The sequence below is a fragment of the Artemia franciscana genome, chromosome 19, assembly GCF_032884065.1.
Source record: "Artemia franciscana chromosome 19, ASM3288406v1, whole genome shotgun sequence".
Lineage (NCBI taxonomy): Eukaryota > Metazoa > Arthropoda > Branchiopoda > Anostraca > Artemiidae > Artemia > Artemia franciscana.
The window spans coordinates 13,245,837-13,268,524 of NC_088881.1; the positions used below are offsets into that span (position 1 = coordinate 13,245,837).

A 22,688-nucleotide genomic window follows, 5' to 3' on the forward strand; every position below is an offset into this window, starting at 1 on the left:
TGTGATTTTTGTTCAAAATAAAATCAATGTTTTAAATAGTTGTGAGAAGTTGCTTATTGGATTCTAACAATTTGGGGAGGTCATGTTTAGGGAGAAGAGTGGGGTGGGAGGGGGTTAATTGACATGGATATGAATTTTTTCTGCATTAGCAGTCCAATTTTGTCCTGTATGAATTCAACTTCCCGTAATGTTGCCATAATAACTATATCAACGCTTGATTTATGGGCAGGAGGGGGGGACTGAACATGAGCGTTCAAAATACAAACAAAGTTCATATTCGGGATATACGTACCAGATTTACTTATTACCGACTTTCTATACGTGCAAATTAAGTTGTTTAACAAAAAAAAAAAAACGTCATTCTAGAAGACAAGACGAAAAATGGCCCATTTGCCTCGTCCCATTTTAGCCGATTTTTATATGTTGTAGAGAACTTTTTTCCAGTTCGAATGGTACCAAAATCAAAACTATTGCAATTCGTCTGAGGTTAAACCTTATCATTGACAGTACTACATAGACGTTTGAAATTTAAAATTGATGAAATTCACAGCTTGTTAACATTTTTCCTACCTATATCTTTTCTGTAATAATGAAAATTAATTAAACATTGTTTGAATAACCAATTACATTTTACAATTTACTTAAAAAAAATTACAATAATAGATTCAGTAGCCCAAATCAACTTAGAAAGACCACAGAGATAAAAAAAAAAAAAGATAGTAAAATATGAAATTGCTAAAAGATATTTCGCTGAAATAAGTTAGAAGGAAACTTGATATCCTCTAAAGAAAAAATCATAATTCTTTAGATTTGTATTTAGTAAGGCTGACCACTGTCTAAAGTATTGATGACTTCATTTATCCTCGATAAATTGGTAAAAGTATTAGTCAAATTTTTACAGGATAAATTGAAACAATTTATAAAGTGAAAAAGTGCTATCACTCTCACCCCTACCAAATCCACCTCCAGTTCTCAGCTGTATAAAACACGCACCTATGATGCTATACTTTGGGTGTCCTAACCTAAGGTTTCCCCCGAATATGCTGACTAATCGAGGGGGCGAAAAACTAGTTTTTTGTTTTTATAATGACAGCATACAATTACAAAGAAACGACTGAGTAAGAACACAATTGGGAAATTTCATAACGGGCCCTCAAGCATGTGACGTCGACAATACTTACTTCAAAAATGAGAAGAAAAAAACTAGTGCTCAGAGCCAAAAGCGGAAAAAACAAGTTTTAAGGCAGATTTGCATAAAATGAAAACGTTCAGCAAATTTTCAGTTTCATTTTAAAGCTTCTAAAGGATTGTTTAGCTATGATGTACATCTCTATTGTAAGTATGTGTATAACAGACTTAAAATATGCGGGCCAGCTAGAAATAATTTGCCATCAGGCCTAAGGAACAGAAATGGCCATGTCATACGCCTAACCTGTTGAGTGAGATCTAACGGTTTCCCTTCATGGATCGGTTAGGATTTGCTTATTTACAGTAAAAAACCACGATGTATGTATGTTTTTATTAAAAATTCAATATATAGAAGCGGTTAGGGGTTAGGTTAGGTACTTAATATAATACATTCTTCGCAGCCTGTTTTCCCCAATTCTTTGTCGTAGTTTCCACAATTTTGTTTCTAATGCATTATATTATCATCATATTTCGGTATATTTCATTAGGATTAGCGTAACTTCCGTTATTGAGTGTGTTCCGTTTAACAGACAGATTTCGTGTAATCTATACTTAAAAAAAATGTGCAATACAATAGAATCGCTGGGTAAAGGAAAGAAAACAAACATAGCACATTTTTAGGGCATCATTCTTTCCTCGCTATTAAGAAGAGGTTGAAAAGATTTTAAAATTGTCTCTACCATAAAAAAAATCTGGTACTTATCGGTTATATAATAAACATAACACAATTTCGATTGCGAATGATAAGAGCATGACACAAGAAACTGGTCAAGCAACTTTTTTATACCACACAATTAGCTTTGGTTTGGTTAATGCAAACAAATTTGGGCTATATATTTGCACTTTAGAGGGGGTGGGGGCAATGCAAAACATATATTAAATACACCAATTGTTGGTTTACGCATTTAATATATACTATGCTTTACCCGAACCCCCCTAAGGTGCAAATATACAGCCCAAATTTGTTCCTAAACTAGTATATACTCATTATATTTTGTTTCATTTAATTAGCATTAATCGAAACTCACTTCCCGAGTGTTTATTATATAACCGATAAGTACCAAAAATCTTAGTCAAATAACCATTATGAGTTTAAGACCATTCGAAAATGAATTATTGGGTTCTTTCTCTTTTCTGTAAAATTTATGTTTCATAGATTAAAGCATTTGAATAACTGCAGTCAAATCAGTCTATGTCGGCATAAGTTAGCTAAGCATTGATAGGCCTACAGCTAGCGGCATAATTCACAGGGGGATATATAGAAGATTCAGACCATTCTGTGCTTTCGCCCTTTTCATTTTATAATCAGGTCAGGATTTCCGCATAGCCCCAGACCAAGGGGGCGCACAATGCCGAGGGGCACCAAAAACAAAACACTGAGCGATTTTTTTTCTTTTTTCTTCTAACTGGACTGATGTGATTTATCGTCAAAGTGCCAGGCGCACTTTGCTGCTGCGCTTCCTATTCACAGAAAAGTGATTTTAAAACAACACAGGAATTCTGTAGACGCTTATAAACTGTCAGATTTCTCCCAAAAAGAGTAGCTGAGATCTCGGTATCATCTCTCTCTTGCATTACCTTTGTCTTATCACTCATCAGTTGCCTTCTGTCAGGGCCTCCACTATCTCTGAGTTTTCGGGGATTTCCCGTAAATCTGTGTCCCCCTGAAAAAAATTGCTTGGGCCTAAGGGTGCCAAAGATTTAATTCGACCCTGTGTAGCCACTTCAAAAGGAAGGGTGTCAACAAAATAAAAGCATAGCCATTAGATTCCTCATTTTATGATCGTTCAAAATATCATTTTTACTTTTCTGACAATGCACTCCATAAACAACTCCCCCTGAAGGTCCCAGGTGATGGTCCTAGAATATATAAAAAAGTAAAACAATAAAAATGTTATTTTATAATACGCAGCATGTTTCTATTAATCACATTATCGTGTCTCTTTCCAATATTATCCACTTGTATTAATTTCTATATTATCTGCATCATAGTAGGAAAAGCTACTATGATATTTGGAAAGAGTATAAAATCAGGAATCTAATAGCGCTATTTTTATATTACTAACATGCTTCCTTTGAAAGTGGTCACGCAAAACAACTTTACCCAAATTAAACTGCAATTATATCCAAGGGGTAGTTCAGCCCCGTTCGTACTTTTTACCATACAAACGTTAATGCTAAAGAAATCGGCACTTTCTCAATCTTTCCCCACTTACATATACTATACTTGAACACATAATGGAAATTTGCTGTAAAAACTCGTCCAAAGGCGATCAAACCGCACCAACTAAATACCAAATCCCACTCCCTAGTTATTAGAGACTGGCGTCTCTAATAACATTGTATAGCTGCGACAACCCAGGCCCATCTTTCATATAGTAAACACATATTCAAATGAAATCAATTATTCCATGTTTAATTTATCTGAATCTACTGCTATATTTCAAATACGGCGATTTAGAAATTAACGATTTTGTCCGGTTGTAAGCAGCCTTAAGCCCTCAGCCTAGACTTGAGATATAGTCTTTAATCTGCACTGGTACGACCCATTGCATTTCCACAGGTCGGAACAATTTTAATAATTTAAGTAAAACGAAAATTGCAACTTGGGACGTTACAACGTTAAAAACCAACTATTCTATTTACATTTTGACTGACGAATTTAGACATTTTGGAACTGAACTGATTAGGAGTTTCAGAAACTCATATCGCACGGGTGGGTAAGACGGAATTAGGTGAAATAGGGTTTATTTACATAGGCAGAAGAAAGGGATGCATAGGCAACGAGTAGGAAAAGTGATGAATAAGGAAGCTTCTATCTTACTTAGATTAGGAAGGAATTAATAATTGAACCCTACTTGCTCATTTTAGAACAAAGAACTGCAAGTTATTAGTCATTGTAGTATATTTCCCCGCAGAACCGACGGATTATTATGGTAGGGACTCCGATGAATTCTACTTACAGTAAAAAAAAAACAAAAAAAAAAAAACAAATAGACAGGGTCCCAGGTAAAAACGTAGTGTTCTTATTAGGAGATTTTAATGCCCAGGTTGGCAGAAATGGGAAATGGGTATAGAAATATAGTTTCCCTGGTAGAAATATGATACTTTTATTAGATGATTTTAATGCCCAAGAAGGTAGGAATAGGTTTAGAATGTATCTTAAAATTGTTACTATAGGAATTGATATGGTAGGGACTCAGATGAATTCTACTTACAGTAAAAAAAAAAACTAAACAAAAAACAAATAGACAGGGTCCCAGGTTAAAACATAGTGTTTTTATTAGGAGATTTTAATGCCCAGGCTGGCAGAAATGCGTATAGAAATATGATATCCCTGGTAGAAATATGATACTTTAATTAGATAATTTTAATGCCCAAGAAGGAAGGAATAGGTTTAGAATGTATCCTAGCCTAATGCTTTGGAAATGAGAAATTTTGGTAAAGGAGAGGATAATAACAACGGTTATAGACTGCCTCAAGGGTGTATGTATAACAATCTAGTTACAACATATACAATATTTGTTGATAAAATGACCCATAATATTAACACGGTCTAACAAGATGGTAAGACATCAAACCTTATTATGTTATTAAATAAAAAAAAATACTAGTTTTTTAAACTGAAAGTAAGGAGCGATATTAAAACTTAAAACGAACAGAAATTACTCCGTATATGAAACGGGTTGCCCCCTACGCAATCCCTCGCTCTTTACGCTAAAGTTTTTAATTGTTTTAAAAAATAGAATTGTGGCAAAGAATCAAACTATAGCGTAAAGAGCAAGGGATTGCGGAGGGGACAACCCATTTCATATACGGAGTAATTTCTGTTCGTTTTAAGTTTTAATATTGCTCCTTACTTTTAGTTTAAAAAAATAGTTTTTTTTAAATTTAATTTCTGAACGTTTTTGAATTAATTCATTTTTGATTTTTGGCTCTCTACACATTAATTATTAAAATGAAATTTGCATATTAATTTTTTTTGGCTAAACGGCTTTCTCTTAGTTTTGATCAGACGATTTTGAGAAACAAGGGGTGGGGAAGGAGGCCTAGTTGCCCTCCAATTTTTCGGTTACTTAAAAAGGCAACTAGAACTTTCAATTTTTAACGAACGTTTTTATTAGTAAAAAATATACGTAACTTAAGAATTAACTTACGTAACAAACTTTTATGCTCTTATGTTTTTATTATGTACATGAGGGGGTTTGTCCCCCCTCGTTAATACCTTGCCTTTTACACTAAATCTTAAGTTTTGTCCCAATTCTTTAAGAATGACCCCTGAATCAGAAAGGCCGTGGGATAAATAGTTGAAATTACTAAAAATTCTTTAGCATAAAGAGCAAGGTATTTAATTCCTCCTAAATACCTCACACTTTATGCTAAACTATTTTCAGAACCCCTCATATGCGTAATAATCTCTGTTCGTTTTAAGTTTTGATGCTACTCCTTACTTTCAGTTGAAAAACTTTTTAGTGTTTATTTTTTCTTTGTTTTTTTTTATAGTAATGCTAGAAAATCCCGCGCCCTTTTCATTGAATTTCTCTTCCCCCATGACATATTCCTCCAAGAGAAGATCCTCCCACAATGCCCCATCCCCTCAACCCCACCCCAAACCAAAAAAATCCCCCTGAAAACGCCTGTACACTTCCCAATAACCATTACTGTATGTAAACACTGGACAAAGTTTGTAACTTGCACCCCTCCCCCAGGGACTGCGGGGGAGTGAGTCATTCCAAAGACATAGTTAATATGGTTTTCGACTATGCGGAACAAAATGGCTATCTCAAAATTTGGATCCGTTGACTTTGGGAAAAAAGGAGCGTGGGAGGGGGCCTAGGTACCCTCCAATTTTTTTGGTCACTTAAAAAGGGCACTAGAACTTTTCATTTCCGTTAGAATGAGCCCTCTTGCGAGATTCTAGGACCACTTGTGGGGAATAATATGAAAAAAAACTTCGTTTTCTTAAAGAGTTAAAGAGGCTGCGTCCCAAAGTCGAACCTTAAAACGTACAGGAATTAGAAGAGGCAGTTGGGGGGGCTGCCGCCCCCCAAACCCCCAGCTTTTAAAGACTCTTTTGGACAGGTTTTTTTTGTGGGGGGACTTCATTGTTACTAATTACTAGTTTCGGCGCAATGGTTCTCCTGTCCTCTTGTGTTTAACATTTTTCGAAGTTATTCCATTATTCATTCATTTCAATTTTTTGTTAATTAAAAGAGGGCCTTTCCGAAGCCAAGAGCGGGGGGTTAGCAAAAAAACAAAAAACCTGTACAAAAGAGTCTTTAAAAGCTGGGGGTTTCGGGGGCGGCAGCCCCCCAACTGCCTCTTCTAATTCCTGTACGTTATAAGGTTCGACTTTGGGACGCAGCCTCTTTAACTCTTTAAGAAAACGAAGTTTTTTTCATATTATTTCTGTACGTTTTTCTACAATCCATGGTGGATGTAATTTAATAATTCCTGTACTCCTCGTACAGGAGTACTCCTCGTACAGGAATTAGGAGAGGAACCCTCCCCCCTCCCCCCCGCTTTTAAATCATTGTATAAAATAGAAAAAAATAGATAGAATGACCGAAATGTTTCTTTTGCTCATAAGAAGCTAATATTCTGTTATCTCTCAAATGATAAGCTGTCCAGGTGTTATCAAAAATTTTTTGATGTTGTGAAAAAAAACCTCCCGTAAGGGACTTGAACCCTTGACCCGAGGATTAAAAGTCTCACACTCTACCAACTGAGTTAATAACTTGCATGTGTGTAAATATAACTTCTCAATAGCTTTTAAAAATTTCAAATTAACATGGGCTCTTATGGAGAGAAATCCGTTAATTAAATAGCTAATGGGTGGTTTCTGGAAAACAGGGAAGGAGTTATCGGATCGAGCTGAAATTTCGCGGATAAGCTCCTGGGCCGTAGGGGACCTTAACTTGTGAATTTCAGCACGATCGGACAACGTTAAAAGGGGTGGGGGGGGGGTTGGAGGGTCGAAACTTTCGGGGGGTTAAGATTTTCCTACGAAACTTTCACGGGCACTTACTCGGAGAATTCCGCATCGTGTGAGTCTTCGTACACCCAGATCCGATGTCGGATGTGACCTGTAGGCGTCTAGGAAAAAAAAGTAAATGAATTTTAAGTGGCTATGCGTGGTTTCTGGAAAACAGGGAAGGAGTTATCGGATCAAGATGAAATTTCGCGGATAAGCTCCTGGGCCCTAGGGGACCTTAACTTGTGAATTTCAGCCCGATCGGACAACGTTAAAGGGGGCTTGGGTTGACAGGTCGAAACTTTCGGCCAGATTTTCCCCATGAAGAAAAAGTTGGAGGGGGATGAAATTTTGCAGGTTTCTTAGTTGGAGCTCGGGCTACGAAATGCATCCCTCCCCATCCGTCTGCGACCACTGGAACCGAAGATCGCTTAACATTGTCGTGTGTCGCCTCTTTATAGAGGCACGAGTGTGCCTCCTTGAAAAAATAAAATAAACACGCATCCGTGATCTGTTTTCTGGCAAAAAATACGAAATTCCACATTTTTGTAGATAGGAGCTTGAAATTTTTGCTATAGGGTTCTCTTTTACGCTGAATGCGATGGTGTGATTTTCGTTAAGATTCTATGACTTTTAGGGGGTGTTTCCCCCTATTTTCCAAAATAAGGCAAATTTTCTCAGGCTCGTAACTTTTGATGACAAAGATTAAATTTGATGAAACTTATATATTTAGAATCAGCATGAAAATTCAATTCTTTTGATGTATCTTTTAGCATCAAAATTCTGTTTTTTAGAGTTTCGTTTACTATTGAGCCGGGTCGCTCCTTACTACAGTTCGTTATCACGAACTGTTTGATTGTAAATTAAAGACTTAAAGGATCGATACAAGAAATAATTGGGTACAAAAGAGTGCTGTTATTGTTGTTATATGATCTATCAATCAAATACTTCTTGTACAAATCCCTCCTCTATTCCATCAGGCTTAAAGCATTTTCTTAATATTCCTATCTGTATTGCTAACTTTCCTCCCATCTATACCATCTGTACTCCACAAATTATATCCCTAAAAATATTCTACTCATCTTCTACATTGTCAAATTTTGGACTCTCTAGATTCATATTCAGCTGTTCCAGAAAAGTTTTTTTTCAAATTCTCATCCTGCGGTCTACCACCGTCATAACCTACCGGAAGATAGTCACCTTTCCTAAATTTCGGCTTTATATTAACTCTAGAAACTACTAGATGGTGTTCTTTACTTTACTTTTGCATATATTCTAGGACTATACCTGAGACCTTCAAGCGGGGACAAGCTTGCTACTTGTCCCCGTAAAAAAAAAAAAAAAAAACACCCAGCAACTGAAACGTCGATTCGACGCCCTATGCGCCAGCAATGGCTCTGGAGGATCTTTATCCTTATACCTGGGACCTTCAGGGGGAGGGTTTATTGGGTGCATTGTCAGAAAAGTAAAAATGATATTCTGAACGATCATAAGACGAGGAATCTTATGGTGATCTTTACGATTTGGGGGACCATTTTGGAAATACATCATAACTCAGCAGACCGCATATAAAACTATGTTTTGCTATATTAGATTTAAATCCACTAAAGACCTTATTTGGAAAGAAAAATTAATTATTGCCATTGGTTATAGGCCTACTATTGTTCTTACACATAAACATAGATATCTATGTTACAATAACACTAAATCCACATTAAAAAGAAATTTATAAAAATAAAAAATACATAATAAATGAATACAAACTAAAACATAAAGTCTTTAGAAAATATCTATCTTTCTAGTGCGATATTGGTTTATCCTCTGTTTCACTTAACTTTTGCAACCCGATTTCAATTGGACAATTCTATTTTTGAAAAGAATAACAAAAAAAGATTTGTATGCGCAAACCTAATAAAAAGTGCACATAAATTTTGGGCCCAGTTAATCAAACTGACACATTTTTTGTGACACATGTCAAGTATAATAAAAATCCATGTTTGATTCTAATGTGGCCTGGTAGTTCGTGCAATAGTAATTTTTCCGAAATAAATTGGCACAAATTCGGTTAACAGTTGAGACAAAAGAAACCCGGCATTGATCGTTTGAGAGACAAACAACCTTGAAAGATTTGTTACTTAAGGTTTATGTTATCTCTGGAATATCCGATTTTGTGACAAGCATACAGCAGCAACTTGCACTTAAAGGTCAAGATACTTATGGCATTAGATTAATTACTTGCACACCGTCCATTCACTGAGCCAAAATTAAGATTTTACTCCTGGTTCAATTTTACTCCTGCTTCGGGTAGGGAGACGCTTTGTACAAGGAGGTGGCAACAACGAACGATGCCTCGGACTCGTGAGTAGTGAGTGCCCGAACTTGAGGAAAAGTTCGTATGTGCTCACAGAGAGAGTGTATTTTTAGTAACTTGAGAGCATACTCGTAAGACACATAATTTCCACCAAATACGTTTTAAGACTACAGGTGAAGCTTAGCTGCACTTTGAAACAAGAGCCAGCTCTCTTCACTTGTGCTACAAAATGTTCTTTCACAGATATAGCCACATTCTTCCACGTTTTTCGGCCTGTTTGAAAATTACACCAGAAATGTGATTTCCAGCTCCACTTCCACAACCCGTCTGGATTCACTTTCCGACAAAGTGGGAAGCATTTCCAAGGCGACAAAACCCGAATGGAAAGTTATTCCTGTCCCTTACCATCCACGGAAACACATGGAAAATGATTCCAGATCTGCTTTCCAAGTCGCGACGGCCGCCCTTTAGCTAGCGTTAATTTTAACCGATCAGAATTTTTCACCTAATCAGAAAATTCTATAGAAAAAATTTGACCACCCCAGATGGTCAAATCGGAAACATTACTATTTCTAATTTAATCTGGTCTGGTCTCTGATACGCCTGCCAAATTTCATCGTCCTAGCTTACCTGGAAGTGCCTAAAGTAGCAAAACCGGGACCGACAGACCGACAGAATTGGCGACTGCTATATGTCACTTGGTTAATACCAAGTGCCATAAAAAATGACTGGCCTAAACCAAAGCTAGCTGCATTTTAGTATCAATAAAATCTCATCATAAATGGGCAAACACTGTTTCTTATGGAATCATTTATACTTGGTTAAAAGTACAAAAAATTCTCTTTTTTTACAGTTTTCCGACGGATTTTTAACGTATTTTTCTGTCTAAAATAAATATAAAACGAATTCCAAAAAGTACAATTTGGTAGATAGATAGTGACATTTTACATTGGAACAATAAAACCGCGAAAAGTTAGAAAAATAACGCACCAAAAACTTGCACAAGGAACATAAACCTGAAGTCTAGAAAAAAATAAGACCAACTTGATAGGGTTTTGGCAACCGATATTATGTACCAGTTTTAGTCAAAACCGAAACCATCTATTCAGTCACATTTAAACTTTAGTTTTTTTTTTTAAGAACTCTAAAACAGCTTATTATTCTAATTAAACGGGCCTTGTGTTTCAGGAGTCATTCTTATATGATTGGATCAAAAGTCAAACTTTAGCTTAAAGAACGAGATACTGAGGAGGGATACACTCCTCTCATATCCATAATAATTTCTGTTTGTTTTAAGTTTTAATGTTAGTCCTTACTTTCACTTGAAAAACTTATTTTTTATTTAATATACAAAGGTCGTGACTATAACTTGAGTCTCTTTTGAACCTGTATTGAAGCTGTTCAGAGTTTATTCCTTAAACTTGATGCAAGTCATTTGATAATAACATTGGATATGTGGTGTGATTGGCACTACCTTACTCATCCTACCCTACCTTACTACCTTACAACATATCACTACCCAACATTACTACCTTATCGAGTGAGTATTTAGCCTCGATTCGTGACGACGATTGGTCGAGATTTTGTACTAGATAATAGTGTTAAGCTGGCTTTTTCTTTGTGCTCTTTGTGCTGTCTTTCTTTTGTGTGCTTTCTTTGTGCTGAAATGGCTTCGTACTGGCTTTGCTGAGGATGAATTGGGTTCTAAATAGATTGGAAGCAATTATGTCACCAAAATTGGCCAGAACACATAAGTCCATCCATGTATAAACAAAAGTGTTTACTCGTGCAAAACCAAAATACAAAAAGAAAGGACTAGACTCATTCACGACTCTGGTTAGCTTCAGAACACATATACAAATGACCTATGAGTAGCTTCAATACAAATTCAAAAACGAACTCTCAAACTATAAAATATAAGGTACTATATTTCACAATCACGCAATCTCACGTGCAGTATAATTTTATTATGAACTAACTGTTGGGGTGGCGCTTCGCGTCACCCCAACACCTAGTTGGTGGGGCGCTTCGCGCCACCCCCCCACGCGCGTAAGTCGTTACGCGCCATATTAGTTACGCGCCATTGTAGTTGTGTCCCTGTGTCCCACCTGTGAATAGAGATAGATATAAATATATGTTTTTAACTACGTAAAACATGCGAATATACAACATTCTTCGCTGTCCCATTGTCTGTGCATATAAATAGATTGTCAGGTTTACTGACTCTTGAACATGCAACATATAATTGTCCATGGGAAAAAGAATCCGTATTCAGATCTATACCTCATTATTCTAATGATGTGTCCCTGTGTCCCGGTCGTCATTTATATTCCCTGTGTCCCGGTCGTGATTTGTGTCCGGGTGTCCGGCACGCTTTCTTTTCTTACTTTCTCTATCAGCTGCAAGCCTGTTTTCTTGCTGTTCTTGCGATTCCTCGGAACGCTTTCTTTTCTTACTTTCTCTATCAGCAGCAAGTTTTTTGGCATAAACTCTTTGAGCAGCTTCCTCGGCTGTTGCCATTGTAGGTTCTTCAGTCATTTTACAATTAAACATTTTTCCGTGAATAAATGTCTTAAATACCGTTAATGACGTCACCGTCATAGCAAAAATGACGACAACTAATTTCATGACGTCAGCCGACACAGAAACAGAAACATGACGTCACCTGATCCACAGATCCACAGACAGACAACTTATTTTTATATATATGTGTCATTTATATTCCCTGTGTCCCGGTCGTCAACCCGGTATACATTCGTTTTTGAATTGGTATATAAATTTTTAATTTTTTCCCTTTTTTTAGGTTTTTTAGTTTTTTTCTTTTTTCTTTTTAGTTTTTTTTTAAGTTTTTATCTTTTTAGTTTTTTTATTTTTATTTATATTTTTTTAGTTTTCTTTTTCTCCTTTATTTTTCAGTTTTTTTCCTTTTTTTAGGTTTTTTTTCTTTTTTAGTTCTTTTAGTTTTTACCTTTTTTAGTTTTTTTAGTTTTTTAGATGAATTTTTTTTAGTTTTTTTCCTTTTTTTCTTTTTAGTTTTTCATTGGTTTTTACCTTTTTTTTTAGCTTTTTTAGTTTTTTTTTCGTTTTTTCTTTTTACTTTTTTTTTAAGTTTTTATCTTTTTTATTTTTTTTTATTTTTATTCTTAATTTTATTAGTTTTCTTTTTCTCTTCTATTTTTCAGTTTTTTCCTTTTTTTAGTTTTTTTTAGTTTTTTTTAGTTTTTAGTTTTTTTAGTTTTTTAGCTTTTTTATTTTTTTCATTAGTTTTTAGTTTTTTTTTGTAGTTTTTGCCTTTTTTTAGTTTTTTCAGTTTTTTTTTAGTTTTTAGTTTTTTACCTTTTTTAGCCTAACCAGGATTTGAACCTGGGACCTTCATTCTCCGTTCTGACACCCTCCCTCACCGAGTGACTACTCCAGCATGTTCATTTTGGTGTTTTAAATGGTATATTATTAACCAAATTAATATGTTTTACAATATACTAAGCATCGTCATAACAAAAATGACGACAACTAATTTCATGACGTCAGTCGACACAGAAACATGACGTCACCTGATCCACAGACAGACAACTTATTTTTATATAGATAGATAGATAGATATATATATATATATATATATATATATATATATATATATATATATATATATATATATATATATATATATATGTGTGTGTGTGTTTTTAACTACATAAAACTTGCGAATATACAACATTCTTCGCTGTCCCATTGTCTGTGCATATAAAAAGATTGTCAGGTTACCGACTCTTGAACATGCAACATATAATTGTCCATGGGAGTCGACAAACATGCATGACGTCAGTCAACACACAAACAACTTATTTTTATATATATTCCGTGTCCCGGTCGTCATTTGTGTCCCAGTCTGTAATTTCGTCAGTCGACAAACATGACGTCAGTCGACAAACAACTTCATGACGGCATAATGCTCAATCCTTATAATGACGTCAGTCGACACACAAATATGACGTCAATCAACACACAAACAAACAACTTATTTTTATATATATAGATTCCCTGTGTCCCGGTCTGTAATTTCGTCAGTCGACAAATATGACGTGAGTCGACAAACAACTTCATGACGGCATAATGCTCAATCCTTATAATGACGTCAGTCGACTCACAAACATGACGTCAGTAAACACGCAAAAAAACAACTTATTTTTATATATATAGATTATACAAAAAAAAAGTTTTTTCGACTGAAAGTCAGCGGCAACATTATAACTTAAAACGAAAAAAATAATTCCACATATGAGGGGGGATGCCCCTCCTCAATACCTTTCTCTTCACGCTAAAGTTTTTAGTACTTTTAAACAAAGCTTCTTATTGTTCCAATTAAATGACCCTTATATTTCAGGAATCGTTCTTAAAGAATTAGGAGAAAAATCAAACTTTAGCACAAAGAAAGAGGTATTGATGAGGGGGCAACATGTGAAATTAAGTCGGCAAAGAAAAAGTAAGACAAATAAAAATAACTTCGCATAGGCATTATAGAAAATTCCTTCAGCGTTTTCCTCGAAAATTTAACCCCCGAAAACTTTCCTCCCCATGGAGAATTTTCCCCGTAGAAAATTCACCCCCTTCAAAACCGAAACGTGTATGTATACTTCCCAATAACAGATACTATACGTAAAAAGTAGACAAAGTTCATAACTTAAATGCTTTCCCCAGTGGCTGTGGGGGGCTTTTTATCTTCAAAGCCATATTTATTGGACTTTTTACCTATGCTGAACAAAATGGATAATATGGAAAACTGTTAATTTCTTGGTCGAATGAGCTCTCTCTCGATATTGTAGGACCATCAATTCGATACGATTAATCCCAGAAAAAAAAGGAAAAAAAAATTAACACATATCCGTGATCCATGAAAAAAACAACAACAAATTTTCCTACAGAAGTAAAGGGCAAAGTTAAAACTTAAAATACCAAAGTTAATACTTCGTAGATTATGCAAGATATATCTACAAAACTAGCTCAATTAAACTGAATCGTGACATTTCCCTGTATTTGCAGAATTCTAAAACAAAGGTCTTTACAGGAAACGCGGAACTGACACAAAGCCACCTTTGGAGAAGAAAAGTCCATAAGTAGCCAGCAAAAATAAGAGACTAATCTTCAAGGCTCTCAATAGTCTTCCATCCCCCATGGTATCGATAATTTCGCACATATATCTATATATATAAAAATAAGTTGTTCGTCTCTTGACAGACGTCATGTTTGTGTGTCGACTGACGTCATGTTTGACGACTGACGTCATTATAAGGATTGAGCTGTATGTCGTCATGGAGTTGTTTGTCGACTGACGTCATGTTTGTTGACTGACGAAATTACAGACCGGGACACCGGGACACAAATGACGACCGGGACACTCAAAGAGAAATTACAGACTGGGGCACCGGGACACAAATAACGACCGGGACACAGGGAATATAAATGACGACCGGGACACAGGGACACAACTACAACGGGGACGCCAGGGGGCACAGGGGGATATATAAATGACGACCGGGACACAGGGAATGTTCGATTAGCAATCACCACCAACAAAGCTCAAGGGCAATCATTATAATAATAAGGTATAGATCTGAATATGGATTGTTCATGGACAATTATGTGTTGCATGTTCAAGAGTCGGTAAACCTGACAATCTATTTATATGCCCAGACAATGGAACAGCGAAGACTGTTGTATATTCGTAAGTTTTACGTAGTTAAAAACATATGGATATCCATCTATATTCACAGGTGGGACACAGGGACACAACTACAATGGCGCGTAACTAATATGGCGCGTAACGACTTACGCGCGGGGGGGGGAGGGCTTGGGGGGGGCTCGAAGCGCCCCCACCAACTAGGTGTTGGGGTGGCACGAAGCGCCACCCCAACAGCTAGTACAGTTATAATTCTCTCAAAAACTAAAGCAAATTCAGTTTTCAGTAAAGCGCTAAGGGAGATCGCAAGATTCAGTTTATTTGTGCTGTTTTTGTGCATATGTTTTGCATAATTTACGAAGTATTGATTTTGTACGTTTTAAGTTTTCAACTTCGCTCTTCACTTAACAAAGGACAACTTTTTTTTGGTTTTTAAAAATATACAAAAATAAACCTTACAAAAAGATCAAGTTTAACTTAGGCGATGAAAGTATATCACTTAACATGATTTTTTGTTAAAAATAGGGCATTAAATATAAGTTTTAGTTCCTACCTAAATCTAAGCACCAAGGACATCAAAATGTAACATTTTTGGCCGCCCTAGATCCATATTAGGTATATTCGAAAACCGAGGCATTCCAAGATGTTCCTTCTGGTTGTTTCAGAATTCTGACGTTTTGGCAGTTGGCCTACGACATTTCCGTCAGTGTTGACACGTTGAAACGTGAAAATAAATAAACAAAACTATAGAAGCCCGGATTTCAATCCCCGCCAAAGCAAGGTTGGGCGATAAGGTTGCTAATTGTTGCTGTAAAAAAAAAAAAAAGATCCAGCAACTGAAAAGCCGATCCGACGACCTATGGCCCTGCAATGGCTCAGGAAGATCTCTATCCTTTATCCTCTTATTGACAGCATTGTTCGTCTGAACAAATTCAACCGTTAACAACCTGCTGATTCTCAAAGACAACAGTAAATTCAAAGGAAAGCTAAATCTTCTTAAGCGGCTTGGTACTATTTGCTTTTAGCTTGTTTTTGGTTGATTTTCCCTCACGTTCCTTTGTTCCAAATTTGACACGTGCTAGTGTTTAAAACAGCAGAACTGCGTCGAGTTCTTTTCATTAAAAAACAGTAATTTCCGATTTTTTGTAATTGTTCATGGTATTTATAGTTGTTATGATTACTGAGCGATTACTATCTTTTCCTCCACCTCAAAAAACACCTCAGTGGCAACTATTATAATAATGACGACGCTAAAACGGCAGTCAACTCTTGATTATCGGAGCAGACGGCAAGTCCTTTTTGAAGAGGGTATTTTAAAATTGGTTGAGAGGTGTAATAGGAATTCGAGCAAACTTGGCAACTATGTCGAAAAACAGAGTAAAGTATGTAAAAATATTTAAGTAAAGTAGACTTTAAGTAAAAATATTTTACAATAACGTATGCTAGTCTATTGGTACTTTATAATTATGTCTTTTTGACATGCCTTTAGTTAAGATTGTATTCTTTCTTGTACCCCTTGGAAGGCTTTACAATAACGCATATTCAACTCTACAACTCTAAACTACTATTGCTTTCAACACATACAACTTTATTGCTACTCTATAAACTTAAAACAAACATAAATTATTACGTATATGAAGAGGGGGATTGTCCTATCCTCAATACCTCGCTCTTAACACCAAAGTTTGATTTTGCGTCCCAATTTTTTTAAACGACGGCTAAAACACAAGGGCCGTTTGATTAGAACAATAAGAAGCATTTTTAAAGGCTAAAAAACTTTAGTATTTTCCAATTTTTTTTAATAAATCAAACCCTATTTTTTAGATTTTAAGTTTATCAGCACTAATGGTAGCATCCCCCATACCAAGCAATGTTAACAGTGGAAGATTAAGAAAGATTGGCCGTTTCGATAGCAGAACCAGCCACAGTTTGACGGGCCATTTTGGGCGAAGCAGACCATGGGAACAAAGACTCGAGGAAAACGAGAAACCGAACAGGCACAGTGCTGAAGGTACACCGCAAGAAGATGGCACTTCTTTTCAAAATAGTTTGGAACCATTGATGGTTCAAACTAAAACGAATGCCGAAGAGCCAACTTTTCCGGAAGAGCTCCCCGCAGCAGAACTTCTTTCACGGGAGCCACAAGAACCTGAAAAATTACCCAGTGACAGTGAAATAAGCGAAGATAGTGCAGCACTAAGTGCAGCTCCACCTATCTCTCAAGGAGTTCCTGATCCTGATTTAGTAGGCTGGACATTAGCAATCGTCCCTATTTATCAAGTGGGATTATCAAATACTGGAAGAAACAAAGAGATTGCATCACCGGCTGCGAAAGAGATTACTGTGGAGGAGGAAGAAGAAGAAGATGACGCTATAAAGTTTGAAGATGAAAATTAACTTCCTTCTCTGATAGTATATATTAGAGTTATAAGCAGGAAAGTGTAAAGACTTTTGAACTCAGCAAAGATATTACCAACAATAGTGATAAAATTCTTCGGATCTTATGAAAACAGGAGAGAAATCACATTCTTATGTTGTCATTTTAATAATTTTATATTCAATTTATTTAATGTACAAATCAATTTTTTTACTAAAGAATTTGACAAGGCCACATTGCTTGAAGTTCAATTTAATGGTAACAAATCAGATTATTATCGCTTGTGTGTAAAAAACGGAAAAGAATCAAGCAATTTTTGCAGGTTTTGTTTTACAATGCAGTTTTTCAATTTCCTATTACACTTGAAACCAAAAATTATGAATAAATTACATATGAATATATAAGTACTAAGAATGAACAATCCGCTAAGATTTCAGAAGTCAATTTCTTAAGTCAGTATTATGGCCATAATCAGTCCTAAGCGAACCTCATTTACATATACCATAAACCTTATTAGCATAATCCAGCCGGCTCCTCATTTACATATATCTGTCTGGACATGATTAACATATATTTAACCATTTCTGAGTAAGAGGAATGACCACTTTAGTAAGAACTGTCTGGACAAGATTAGCATATATTCAACCCTCACTGAATAAGAGGGATGAAAACTTTAGTAAACCGGTTTATATGCATTCAAATGGAATGGAAGAATCGGGCATAATCAGAGGAATGAGCACTTAGGTAAATCGTTTTATATAATTTCAAATTGGACTAATAGAATTTATAATACAGTATTGAACTTTACTTAACAACATAAATTAACATAGGCATAGTGTAACCACATTGTATCTTCATATTTATGGAAATGAGAGCTTATATCAACACTTTTTTAGAGGCAAGTCAAAGTATACACTTTTATTTTGATCGCTACGTCCAAAAGCCTATAATAAAGAATTTATTCTAAAAATGCCTTCTCATATAGGAAACATCTTTAGGTAATTATAGTAAATTATATATTATTTATCTTATTTAGCAACTATTTATATAAAATAAGTAAATATCCAAGTTTCATTAAATCGAGAAAAACTTAAACTTCTTCAAAACATTTGAAAATTCGCCTAAAAATTGGCAATGAGCACTTAAAGGCTATAAAATATATACTTAAAGCACATTTATATCACACTTATTTCGGACATCTGGAATGGAGCTGGATTTTTATGATGCTTGCAGTCATTCTCGCCGTGCCGAGCTGATTATTTTGATGTACTTGAATGTTGATATTCGTAACTTTTAAGAATTCCAAAAATTAACATGGGACTATTAGACTATTAGGACTACAAGAAGACTATTAGGAGAGGCAAACCCCCCGCTTTTAAAGACTCTTTTGTACAGGTTTAATTTATTTTCATATTAATTCTGTACGTTTTTCTACAATCCATGGTGGATGTAATTTAATAATTCCTGTACTCCTCGTACAGGAATTAGGAGAGGAACCCCCCCCCCGCTTTTAAATCATTGTATAAAATAGAAAACAAAATAGATAGAATGACCGAAATGTTTCTTTTGCTCATAAGAAGCTAATATTCTGTTATCTCTCAAATGATAAGCTGTCCAGGTGTTATCAAAATTTTTTTGATGTTGTGAAAAAAAACCTCCCGTAAGGGACTTGAACCCTTGACCCGAGGATTGAAAGTCTCACGCTCTACCAACTGAGCTAATAACTTGCATGTGTGTAAATATAACTTCTCAATAGCTTTTAAAAATTTCAAATTAACATGGGCTCTTATGGAGAGAAATCCGTTAATTAAATAGCTAATGGGTGGTTTCTGGAAAACAGGGAAGGAGTTATCGGATCGAGCTGAAATTTCGCGGATAAGCTCCTGGGCCGTAGGGGACCTTAACTTGTGAATTTCAGCCCGATCGGACAACGTTAAAAGGGGTGGGGAGGGGGGGTTGGAGGGTCGAAACTTTCGGGGGGTTAAGATTTTCCTACGAAACTTTCATGGGCACTTACTCGGAGAATTCCGCATCGAATGAGTCTTCGTACACCCATATCCGATGTCGGATGTGACCTGTAGGCGTCTAGGAAAAAAAAGTAAATGAATTTTAAGTGGCTATGCGTGGTTTCTGAAAAAAAAGGAAAGGAGTTATCGGATCAAGCGGATAAGCTCCTGGGCCCTAGGGGACCTTAACTTGTGAATTTCAGCCCGATCGGACAACGTTAAAGGGGGGTTTGGGTTGACAGGTCGAAACTTTCGGCCAGATTTTCCCCATGAAGAAAAAGTTGGAGGGGGATGAAATTTTGCAGGTTTCTTAGTTGGAGCTCGGGCTACGAAATGCATCCCTCCCCATCCGTCTGCGACCACTGGAACCGAAGATCGCTTAACATTGTCGTGTGTCGCCTCTTTATAGAGGCACGAGTGTGCCTCCTTGATTCGTTACCACGAACTGTTTGACAATGGTAAAAGTCTGCAAATTGCAACCCCTCCCCCGGGGATTGTGGGGGATTAAGTCGTCCTTAAAGATATAGTTATTAGGTTTTCGACTAAGATGAACAGAATGGATACGTCAAATTTTGATCCAGTTACTTTGGGGAAAATTGTGCGTTGGAGGGGGCCTAGGTGTCCTCCAATTTTTTGGTCACTTAAAAAGGGCACTAGAACTTTATTTTCCGTTAAAAAGAGTCCTCTCGCAACATTCTAGGACCATTGGGTCGATACCATCACCCCTGGAAAAAAAAAACAAACAAAAAAACAAATAAACGCGCATCCGTGATCTGTCTTCTGGCAAAAAATACAAAATTCCACATTTTTGAAGATAGGAGCTTGAAACTCCTACAGTAGGGTTCTCTGATACGCTGAATCTGATGGCGTGATTTTCGTTAAGGTTCTATGACTTGTAGGGGGTATTTTTCCCCTATTTTCTAAAATAAGGCAAATTTTCTCAGGCTCTTAACTTTTGATGGGTGAGTTTAAACTTGATGAGACTTGTATATTTAAAATCAGCATTAAAATGCAATTCTTTTGATGTAACTACTGGTATTAAAAATCCGTTTTTTAGAGTTTCGGTTACTATTGAGCCGGGTCGCTCCTTGCTACAGTTCGTTACCACGAAAGGGTCATCTTATTTTAGTTTGTACTTGTTTTAAGTTGTTTTTTATATATATTTTTATCGGTATTATTCTGCACTGAGGACGGTCAATCGGAGGTCTTGACCAAAATATTTGCAGTTTTTTAATTTTTTCACTGGCTGTCATTGTCCTCGTTTTCCCTTCTTTGCGATTTTTTTGTCAGGAATTAGTCACAGTTTTAAGAGGATTAAAAAAAAATAAACCCCCAGCTGCTGATTGTGAGGTAAATGAGTTTTTTTTATATATGGAGGTATTGAGGTTAGAGATAATTTATCGAAGATTACGATTACGATTTTTGAAAAAGGAGAAGTACCTAGCGATTTTAGGAAAGCTTTAATTAATCCCCTCCATAAGGAAGGTGGTATGAGTGAGTGTGGTAATTATTTTGTACGAAGTAAATCACTTAGTATTGTGATACTTGTTAGACTTAGAGATATTGTAGATTAAGTTTTAAGAGAAGAAAAGTGTTGTTTTAGGAAGGGTAGAGGATGCGTCAACCAAATTTTTACTCATTTTTCGACAACAGTCGAAAACCCAAAATTCAGTATTCAGCTTTTTTCTTTCAGCTAGAGCGGTTGTTCCCAGCATTTAGTACGCATACCCACAAGGGTACGCGGAAATCTGCGATGGGGTTCGCCAAAAAAAAAATCAATAATGGTAAAATTCAACTATTGGCGGGGTTACAATGGAGTTTACATTCGTGGCATTTGTTACGTTTTAAATAAAAAGTAATTTTGTTACTATGTAACTATGGTCCTTAAAACATTACTTCAAACTGTGATCGAGTAACATTTTGGGAAAAGTTTTCTAACTTGCTATGCAGTAAATCGTCATTTTATGTCATTAATTAAAAAAAAACTTTCCAAAAAAGAGGGTTTTCAAAGAAGAGTGAGGGCTATATTCCACTGAAGATCAACGAAAATAAAAACCTACAAAAATTCAAACTCAAAACGAACAAAACAGAAATAAACAATTATACCAAACAAAGATACAACAGGTACTAATATAAGTTAATAATAAATCTTAGAACGAGTAAAACTTAAATTGAATATAATTTACAGTTCTTAACCGAGGGCTCTGGGAGGGGGGGCTGTGTCAACCCTGGAGGGATTGTTATTGGAAGGACTGGGGTCTGGAAGGGGCAGTTAACCCTCCTTGCCCATAGAAAATTACGCCCCTCCCTCCAAATTTTACAAGACCACCCATTCCATAAAAACCTTATATGACCCCGGGGCATAGCTTACAACACTTGCCCCCGTGCTCTACGGGATAGTGTCGACCGTAGAGTTTTTGTTATCTGATCTTGGACTATTTTGAACTAAATGGCTATCTCAAAATTTCGATTAGATACACTTGAGGAAAATAGGCATGGGAGGGGGGCTATCTGCCCTTCAATCAGTTTGACTTTTGAAAGGACACAAGAACTTCCAATCGAATGAGCCCCTTCGAAGTTTACACGACCACTTCTTCCACCTGGGTATGAGTGTTAGTGCGAGTGAGTGAGTGAGAGTAAGTGAGTGAGTAATCGAGTGAGTTTGCAGTGTTTGTGAGACCCCCCCCTGAGAGTACGAAAGTTTATACGACCACCACTTGCACAAATACTATTGAATGCCCCCGGGGCATAACTTACAACCGTTGCCACAGGGTTCTATAAGATTGTGTCAAACCCAAAGAAATAGCTATAGATCTTTGAACCATTTTGAACAGAGCGAACAGATCTCAAAACTTTGATCGAATGCAGTTTGGGAGAAGAGGGCGCGGGGTGGCTAGTTGCCCTCCAATCACTTTTAGTTCTTAAAAATGAACTAGAACTTTCTATTTCCAATTAATTGAGCCTCTTCGAAAGTTTACACGACCAACCCTTCCATAAAAACCGTACATGCCCCGAGGCCTAACTTACAACCCTTGCCCCCCGGCTCTAGGGGCTTGTGTCACCCCAGAGGTTTTATCTGTCCTTTGGATTATTTTGAAGAAAATGGTTGCACTCCAATCACTTTTGACTCTTAAAATAGGAAATAGAACTTCCGTTTC

At 36.3% G+C, this 22,688-nt stretch overlaps 2 protein-coding genes across 2 annotated transcripts in view; one reads left to right on the plus strand and one right to left on the minus strand.

Moving 5' to 3' along the window:
- Positions 1–22,688, minus strand: part of LOC136039304 (probable ATP-dependent RNA helicase DDX28) — a 121,448-nt gene that overhangs the window by 57,563 nt on the left and 41,197 nt on the right. The gene's annotated exons all lie outside the window — the stretch shown is intronic.
- On the plus strand, positions 1,212–17,758 carry LOC136039303 (uncharacterized). Its single transcript, XM_065722909.1, has 2 exons — positions 1,212–1,335; positions 16,972–17,758. The coding sequence occupies exons 1-2, from the start codon at positions 1,318–1,320 to the stop codon at positions 17,542–17,544; spliced, it is 591 nt and encodes a 196-aa protein (XP_065578981.1). The 5' UTR covers positions 1,212–1,317; the 3' UTR covers positions 17,545–17,758.